Genomic DNA, 10,233 nt, shown 5'->3' with positions numbered 1-10,233 from the left:
TGTATTAGATAGACATAAACGTTATGTTTAACCTATGGAGTTGGTGTCAATTGTATTGTGTCAATCTTCGCGATTAGGGATAAAGCTACAGTTTTTCAAAAAACTTAAATCATACCGCTTTGAACAGAGTCTCCCTTTTATTATGATGAGTAGCGTGGATTTTTAGATGTATAGAAGTTACACCAAACTATTCAATTTGCTATAGGTAAGTGATAAATTAAGGTGAAAATGTCTATTAGTTAACTATGATTTTGTGATAACAATTTTTGTGCAGACATATGTCATCTATTTATTGATTTAATATAAACAACTCGTACAAGTAAGTATTTATCATTCTTTTATTTGCAAAACTAGGTGTGCAAAAATAGGTGCACGTCAAACAGGACCATTCTTGCATAACTACATGACTATTCTGACGTACCAACGCTGGATGAGCTAAGTAAGACATGGGTGATTGAATATATAGAGCCCGTTTGGATTAACTGAAAAAAAGTGACTTTTAAAAATAAGTGTTTAAAGTAGTTTTAAGTACTGAAAAGTTATTTTATAAATAAACAGTTACGTGTTTGGATAAAAATATTTAGAGGGTTTTTAGAAGTAAGGGTAGTATTGGAATTAACAAAAAATATAAAGGATAAAAGGGTAAAGTTGTTGGTCAAATCAAAATGGCTTTTAAGCCAAAAAAAAAAAGTTGGTGTTGAGCAACATTTTGGTGTTAGCTTATTTTGAGCACTTTTTAACTTAATTTAAACTGTTTTCTATTTTTGTCAAACACTCAAATAAGTTAAAAATGGCTTATAAGCTGGTTTGACCAACTTATAAACTGATTTGATCAACTTATAAGTCAATCCAAACGGGCTCATAGAATTAAAAAGTCGCTACTATTGTTCCAATACATAAGGTAAAGAATTTCGAGAATACCATTATACCAAAGAAACCAAAAACAGTAATACTTGTAGTAACTGTTGATTGACAAACCAATATGGTAATTAACTTGCTAAAGTCGACTATGAAATGGTACCAAGAGATGTGGTGGGATAGACGAGTTTCCTCTATTCTTAATCAGAAATCTCGCGTTTAAGTATTGGGAATGAAGAAGTTCTTGGTCGGCTATGAAATTGTACCACCAAAAAAATGTTTTGGCATGGATGAGGTTCACTTGCCCTCAAGTAGGAGCCTTGAGTTTAAGTCTGGGGATGGAGTAATTTTTTGTAGAGACTGTTTCCTCGTTAAAGTGCCTTGTCTTGTTAGCGCGAATACAGATGAGGCTAGCTAATGAATTTTGAATATTAAACAATTACATAAAAAGAATATGAATTTGTCAACAAATTAAATGACCCAACAATGTAAAAATTTAGCAGATGTCTCTGGCTAATAAGAGAGTTTTATTTTTTTTTCAAATCCAAGGTTGACTCTAATTATTAGATCCTTAGCGCAAATGCTAAATAAGCAAGTTACCGCTCCGTGATGCAAAAATCTAGGAAAAATAACGTCACGTAGAAGGAAAAAGTCTTATGGAATGATCCCTATATCTTTGATTTTTCTTTATTTATTTTAAACTCATTTGAGAATATGCTCTTGTTATAGTATATAATACTAATGTTTAGTAGAAAAGGAAAATCTTGGGCTTCAAGGATCCCTAATCCACAAGGAACCAATGAAGCAAAGCCAACTCACCCTAAAAAATCTACTTCAACTCATTCCCCACACTCATCTTTAGATATCCAAATCTCCAACATCCACTTATATTTCTGACACACCCTACTTCATCCACTATATTCAACACCCTCTCTCTCTCTATTCTTCTCACTATCACAAATCTCCTCAACCTCAACAATGGCTTCAACTCTCTTCTCTACACCAACTTTCCAAGGTCTTAGACCTCTCAACAAACCCACAGACTCATCTCTTTTCCTTCACAAGCCCACAACCTTCAAGCCCATCACCAAGAAAACCACAAATCTTGGTGTAAAAGCTGAACTCAACCCATCAATTGTCATCAGTTTAAGCACTGGGCTTTCACTTTTTCTTGGAAGGTTTGTTTTCTTTAATTTCCAAAGAGAAAACGTGGCCAAACAAGGGTTGCCAACACAAAATGGAGTTTCACATTTTGAGGCTGGAGATGTTAGAGCTAAAGAATATATAAGTTTGCTTAAGTCTAATGATCCAGTTGGGTTTAATATTGTTGATGTTCTTGCATGGGGATCTATTGGTCATATTGTAGCTTATTATATCCTTGCTACTTCTAGCAATGGTTATGATCCTAGTTTCTTTGGTTAAAGAAATTGATGTCTTTTTTTTTTGTTGATTTCTGTGAAATTGTTATGGCCTTGTTTGTATAGTGCCAAAGAATTCCAAGTATTACTGTCTCTGTTTGTCTTTGCTTTGATGTCAAAAGTTACTAATTTTAATCTCCATCCAATATTTATGGAACTCTATCTATTAGATTTAACACTAATAATCTATTTTTTTTTTACCACATACATCAAAAAAGTCCTATCAAATCTTAAATATACAACACTAAAAATTAGACACTAAAAAGATATTGAAAATAGCATAAATTACACCTAGAAAGCATGCGCCAAGCTCTAAAAATAAATTTTAAAAAATAACAGGTACTATGAAAAAATTATACCTCTAAAAGTGAGTTTCCCGTTAATTTTCTTTTTTTATAATTCTTGTCAAATCTAACGGCAGAGATAGATAAATATTTGATGAAGACTAAAAGTGACTAATATTTAGCAAACTTAAAGGACCAAATTAAAGTTGTTCATTGCATCCTTAAGGGATTACTTTGAACATATTCTTAAAGGGACTAGGTATCATTATTCCCCTTACCTAGTAGCGTTTTTGCTACGACACATCTTACCTAATTTTTTATCTTATCACCCCTTAAACTATTTAAAATCGTAATTTTTTACCCCCTTAAGGTTGATGTGGCAAGGAGAGTGTGTTTCACTCTCTTTGAGAGTGTGTTTCACTCTCTTTGAGAGAGTGAAAAATATAAAAACCCGGATTTTTTTTTTTTAACAAATCTGTATTTTCTTAAAATATGAATATAAATCTAGTTTTCCACATTTTACAAAAATAATTAATTTTTTCAAAATTTTATAAAAAATCAATTTTTATTTTTCAAATTTTGACAAGAAAAACACTTTTTCGAGATTTTGTTTAAAAAATAAAAGTGTCCTAAGAAAATGAAATCATGAAAATCAAGATCTTTTAAGACATTTTAAAAATAATAATCAAGCTTTCCATATTTTTAACAAATCCATTTTTCCATATTTTTAAAAAAATTCATGTTTTCAGTTTTTTTTTTTTTTAAAACATATGGGTTTTAAAAAAAAAACAAATTTTCATTTTTCTTAAAAAGGGTTTTAAATTTACTTTTTAAAGAAAATTCAGTTTTTTAATTCGCGTTTTCAGTTTTTTTTTTTTTTTTTTTTGAAAAAAAACGGGTTTTAACAATAAATTTTTTAAAGAAAATTTTGTTTTGTAATTCACGTTTTCAGTTTTCTTTTTTTAAAACGGGTTTTAAAAATAATTTTTTTAAAAGAAAAATAAGTTTTTATGTTTTTATTCTTGAAAATTGACACGTAAGCTGAATTTTAAAAAAAAAAAAAAAAAAAATAATGCACATTTGGCAAGGAGAGTGTATATCACTCTCCCATATGAGAGTGGACATCAGCGTTTAGGGGGTAAAATATTACGGTTTTAAATAGTTTAGGGGGGGTGATAGGACAAAAAATTAGATAAGGTGTGTCGTAGCAAAAACGCTATTAGGTGAGAGGGGTAATGATGCCTTATTCCTATTGTTAAACATATATAAGGAACCATTTTTGTCATTTCCTATTTGGGAAGGTTCTTTTTTTCTTCAATTTCCAAAGAGAAAACGTGGCAAAACAAGGGTTGCCAACATAAAATGGAGTTTCTCATTTTGAAGCTGGAGATGTTAGAGCTAAGGAATATATAAGTTTGCTTAAGTCTAATGATCCAGTTGGGCTTAATATTGTTGATGTTCTTGCATGGGGATCTATTGATCATATTGTTACTTATTATATCCTTGCTACTTCTAGTAATGGTTATGATCCCAGTTTCTTTGGTTAAAGAAAATGATGTTTTTTTTTAGTTTGATTTTATGTGAAGTATGGCCTTGTTTGTATAGTGCCAACGACTAATGACCATCTCAATCTTCATTTTCTTCGATCGTCTCAACGGGCTTGATTTTTTTTTTTTCACTAGAACTAGAATCGATCAATAGCACCAATAAGAATGACTGGAAGTATTATGTGTTTGCCTTTCTAGTAAATCAGAATTTAAGCATAAGAGAAAAAATAAAGGCTTATAAAATAAACGCACCAACATCAAAAAGTTTCTTTATCTTCCTGGATGTGTTGAGATGTGAAAAGTTACTTGAAAAAGAAGTCCATCACATTTGATTTAGATTCTTAAAGGGTTATTAGATCAAGTTTCAGCTCAAACTCTAGTGTTTATTACAAGCCTGTTTGGATGGGTTTATAAGTCAAAAAAAATAAGTTGGGTAGTCCAACTTATATTTTTGACTTATAAGTTGTTTTCAGCTTATAAGCTGCTTTAGATAAGCTAAATCAAATGGACCCAATTAATTTTTTAGACTTATTTTAAGCACAAAATGACTTTAAGCTGGTCATTCAAACACTCAAAAAAAATTAAAAATAGCTTATAGGCAACTTATAAACCAATCCAAACGGGCTCTAGGAAAGGTCGTGAGACATAATGAGATAGGTGTTGTAACATTATTTTCTTTTATAAAGGAGACCCACTAGTACATGTATCCAGTAGTTCCGTTCATTGAAATTTATGCACATAAAAAAAAAATTACTATTAGTAGAAAAATTTTACAATGGGGTGAGGCATAAATATGACATGATATGTGAGAGAGTGTTTTATTATAATTATATTATGGGCTCCATCAATTTACGTTCTTCCTTCTCTTCCTTTCTTCTTTCACGTTTTTTTGTCATTTCTCTCTCCTCTTTCCTATTTTTTCTCATTTTCTTTTTTTTCATCAATTTTAAAATTAATTCTATTATACGTAGATCAATTTTTTTAAGATATTCTTCCATTTTATTAGTTAGCTTTTCAATTTTTTCTTAAAAAATCAGTTAAACTCCATACAAGTTTAAAAGAAAATAATTGTCACTCCAACAAAAAAAGTTAATGTAAAAACTGATAACTAAAAATGAATGTAGAATACTTTTAAAAGTATAAACACCTTAGGAAATTTATTGAAATTCTTTTTTTCCTTTTTCTTTTGGTATATATTATTCAAAGTTGCGACATTCTGTACCAGAAAAATTCAAAGTTCTAAGTGTCATGAAAGTAGATCCTGAATTTAGTGGTGCACAAAAATCGATTTAACCGATAAACTAAACCGAATTTTTTTTTTATTGGTTTAGCAATCTATCTGGTTAATGATTTTTTAAGTTCTAAGTTCGCTCGATTTCAAATTTTAAGTTCATAAAACTTAGAACTTAAAAAATCATTAACCAAATAGATTGTTAAACCAATAACTTTTTTTTCGGTTCAGTTTATTGGTTAAACCGATTTTTGCACACCACTAAATTCAAGGTCTACTTTGATGACACTTAGAACTTTGAATTTCTCGGGTACAGAATGTAGCTTCATTTTTTGTTATCAGTTTTTACATTAATTTTTTTTTGGAGTGCCAATTATTTTCTTTTAAACTTGTACGGAGTTTAACTAATTTTTTAAGAAAAATTGAATAGCTAAATAATAAAATGAAAGAATATCTTTAAAAAAAAATTAATCTCCGTATAATAAAATTGATTTTAAAATTGATTAAAAAAAAGAAAAAAGAAGAAAGAGGCCGGTTAGAATAGTATACTTTGTCGAGAATCTTCTAAATTTATACCTATTTTATTAACTACTGGGCTATACCACACTACCGGGGCGGCTCTAAGGCTAGGCCAGTTAGGGCGTTGCCTTAGTCCCCTAAATTTGGAGGCCCCAAATTCTGTTTTAAGCTCTTATTAATATTATAATATTGTTATCATAGATTATATATTTGATATAAATAATTATTATAAACAAAGGTGTTACAATATATTTTTTTGTTATTTTTTTGAGGTTATTTTGTACCAATAAGTTCTTAAATTATGATAATTTTCTTCATTCATTAATTAGTATATTTGCTTGACTCCTTAAATTAATTTTATCTTTCTTATATAGGAATCCAATTATATGCATCGCCAACTTAATGAATTTCTTTTATAATATTTCTCTGAAACTGCATGAACACAAAAGCATTCAGGCACCGGCTTCCTTTTAGTGTAATTCATCATATTGTATTAGGTTATTTACAATTTATTTTTGATCTTCAACAATGAGTGCTTCTTAATTGAATGAACTACAATTATCATTTAAATCGATCAGAAGGTGTAAATATTGGTGACACTGTCAATGCTCATAATTTAAACTATTATACGTTATGTACGTTCATTTCTTTTCTTGTTTGTGATGATAGCCAAATCAAAATTTTCACTTTGAGTTTCAGACCTCAACATCCGATAATCCACCATTTTATTGTTTGGCTCTTCTTCCCAGTTTTTTTTTTTTTTTTTTTTTTTAAATTAGCTATCTTTTTTGTCTTAAATGATTAATTTATTGTTTAGAAATAATTTTATATACAAATTTTATAAAATAAATTTACGGGCCTCTCAAAATGATTTCGCCTTAGGCCAAGAGATCCGCTGAGCCGCCCCTGCTGCACTATCTTAGGCGAATGGTGTGATACAAATCATCGCATGCCCAAGTACTGAAATTGGTTTAACTTGGGATAATACATCTTCTCCCCAGAACCTTATTTCTCCAATGCTAATTTGTTTCCCTTTTGAAAATCAGTAATTTTCCGAAGGTGGGAGTACGATTAATCGGCAAATGAGCAGTTAAAATCAATTAATAAATGAATTAGTATCCAATTCTATCTAAAAATTAATTGGGTTGAAATCAACAAATAAAATGGGTTGAATAATGAATCATGGTCCAAAATCAACCAAAAAAATTAAATATTTTGACAAGTTTTTCACAGATTAATTGGACTACATACTTAGCTAGCTAAAATCAACCCTATTTTTAAATGAACTGAATTTGAACAAGTCAAAGATTAACTAAATTAATAATAAGCAGATCGTAAAAGCATTAGACAAATAATATTTTTATAAGTTAATTTTACCACCCCTAGTTAGAGCATTCTATTGAATATGCGCCTAGTATTAGCTCTGACTCAGTAGAGCAGATTTTGTACAATACGACACAAGTTTCACTAGAGATGCATGCCTTGGTGGCATTGGCATGCTTTATAGTAAATGCTGAGATGTATTTTGCATTCATACTGTCTAAACTTTTAAAGTTTTATCTTTTGGAGTGTAATTAAGGTGTCGAAAGAACTTTTATAATGGACTAAGCTAATCGAGTCGGACATATTTTTAGTTTTCAAAAATAAGTCTAATTTATCAGATTAGAAAATTAGGATAAAATAATTTTTGCTTCCATTATTACTACTTCAAGAGAGCATATAGCCATTGCTTACTCATTTATGGAAGGGAAGACGGATTATTTTGTCAAATACTCCTTATTTAAACATTGTGCCTGGATAATATTTGTCATAGTTGAGAGGGTTTAAGAAAAGAATGGGACGTAAAGGATGAAGTATCAACATTCTTCTAAAATCACATTCATAATCTAAAGTTAGACTATGATCTAAGACGGAAATTTTGATAATAACACAAAATACATTGGAAGATGATTTCCATATCCTTTTATAATTAAACGCAATCAAAGTCCAAATTAAAATCATGAATCTACAATTCATTAACAAGATTTGTGAATTTGTGATGATACTCTGTCCACTTTTACTTGTCTTGTATTTACTTAACACGCCTCTTAGTAGGGGTGTACATGGACCGGGTTGGTTCGGATTTTTTAAACACCAAACCAAACCAATTGCGTCGGGTTTTTAAATTTATACACCAAACCAAACCAATAAAATTCGGGTTTTTCAACCTCAGGTTTTCTCGGGTTATTCGGTTTTCTCGGGTTTTTCGGGGTTTTTTCCGGAATAGTCTTGACACAAAACATATAACTTTTACTTCAAATATTTCTTTAGTCCTAGTAAGATATAACTATATAATTAAGGTGTTTCTTAAGAAAATAAAACAAAACCTGAGAAGAGTGATGACATTGTATTAAAATATTCAGCAAAAGCTAATATAATCGGTTAAAATAAATATTGCTAATTAATAAGCCATAAAAGAAAATGACCATAATCTAATAATACTAAGTCATGCTAAAATAAGTATTAATTACATGACAAATAAAAAAAATTAAGTTATGTATTGTTACTCTCTAAATCAATTATGCAAAACTAAAGAATAGATATCCAACATTATTGTCATTCCTAGTGGTAAATTGAATTTCTTTTGTTAGCATTAGTGTTGAGTTGGTTTTGGTTTGGACTTTATTTGAGTTACTAATATCCATATGATATAAAACTTATTGACATTCAAAATTATAAGTTCAAGCTTGAATAATATGATAATATATAAAAAAAACTACGAAAAAATTTAAGAAATATTTATAAATTACATTACAAATAAATATTTTTATATATAAAATATTTTAAAAATTGAATACATGTACTGTCGGGTTGGTTTGGTTCGGTTTGACTTTTTTTAGTTAAAATCAAACCAAACCAATTATGGTCGGTTTTTTTTTTCAACACCAAACCAAGTCAAACCAAACCACTAGTCGGGTTTTTTTCTCGGTTTATCGGTTTGGTGCGGTTATCGGCTTACTTTGTACACCCCTACCTCTTAGGAAGCCATAACTAGAATGACACTGTTTTACCATATCACCCCTAATTATTACTAAGTTATCTAATGATTTAAATTAATTATACTCTAAAAGTTATAATGCAGCTATTAACAATTCCTTGAAATTTTCAATTCAATAATTAATAACAAGGGTAAAGTAGGTATGAAATGGTAAATTATTTTTTAATTTTTCTAAACTAGATAAATAAAAATAAATCTCTATTTTTAGTAAACTGGACAAATAAAAATGGACGGAGAGAGTAAAACAAAAGGCTATATATAGCATTGATTTGGCCGGTGTGAATGTGGCTGGCCGCATGCAAATGAGGCACGAATATGATAGGATAAACACGGGAAGCTGAGATTAAAAAAACGCGTGGAAGAAACACATAACTAGAAAATGACCCCTTAAGTATGGTAATTAATGTATATTTTCACAGTCAAAGTAAAAAATTAAATGCATACGGTTAAAATCTTCGTGAAAGGTTTTGGTAACTCTCATACTCCATGACAAACTTTGCATTAATTGGCTAAGATCGAGATTTAATTTTGAGCAAAATTAGTGGGAATATGTATGAGATATATACCGCTTGAAAAGTCGAAATTGAAGTAATTTGAATTTACAAGAGTTTTAATTTGATTAGGCTACTCTTTTTTGGTTTAGTTGGCAGTCAAATCTTAAAAGATTGAGATGATCTTCAACTTCACACCATCACTTATCTCATGTAATTTAATTACCATTAATCCAAACATATTCGTTAAAACAAATAATCAATGATTTAATGGAGATTTAAAAACTTCTAAAAATTACTTCATCCGTCCCAATATACTTGTCATTTTCCGATTCACGAGATTCAAACTATATAAATATCAACCATTTTAATGTTCACGATAGTGATATGAGAAGAATTGAAACTTGTCGTATAGTTTTTGAATATTTTAATTTTAAAATATTAATTTGATCAAATTCAATTTAGTTCTGAATATTAGACAAACTGACTCCTGAAAATCAAAATGTGACAAATATTGGGAAGGATGAGGAAAGACTATAATATCTTTTTGCGGTAAAAACTTACACGCATCCGGTGTTTATACCAACTTCAATAGACGCATGACATATATTTGTACATATACTTATAACACTTATATCACCATGGCTAATGACATTCATTCTCACCTCATTGAGTCATTTAACTATAGTAAATATATATGGTTAAGTATTTGTCCTCCAATTAATTTACCAAACTGGAATAAATGGGTAAAAAGAAATTGAAAAATAAAAACTAGTATATATCTCTTTTTCTTACCCACACCACAGTCAATGCCTTAGTTGAGAACGTGACAGTCAATTTCCACATTA

General features: G+C 29.5%; 1 protein-coding gene across 1 annotated transcript; it reads left to right on the top strand.

Annotated features, from left to right (window-relative positions):
- The first annotated feature begins 1,764 nt into the window (after positions 1–1,764).
- LOC132618427 (photosystem I reaction center subunit V, chloroplastic) lies at positions 1,765–2,433 on the top strand. The gene has a single exon (XM_060333481.1). The coding sequence runs from the start codon at positions 1,837–1,839 to the stop codon at positions 2,278–2,280; it is 444 nt and encodes a 147-aa protein (XP_060189464.1). The 5' UTR covers positions 1,765–1,836; the 3' UTR covers positions 2,281–2,433.
- The last annotated feature ends 7,800 nt before the right edge of the window (positions 2,434–10,233 follow it).

This window comes from Lycium barbarum, chromosome 11, assembly GCF_019175385.1.
Source record: "Lycium barbarum isolate Lr01 chromosome 11, ASM1917538v2, whole genome shotgun sequence".
Taxonomy (NCBI): Eukaryota; Viridiplantae; Streptophyta; class Magnoliopsida; order Solanales; family Solanaceae; genus Lycium; species Lycium barbarum.
This window is presented reverse-complemented; position numbering and strand designations above follow the sequence as displayed.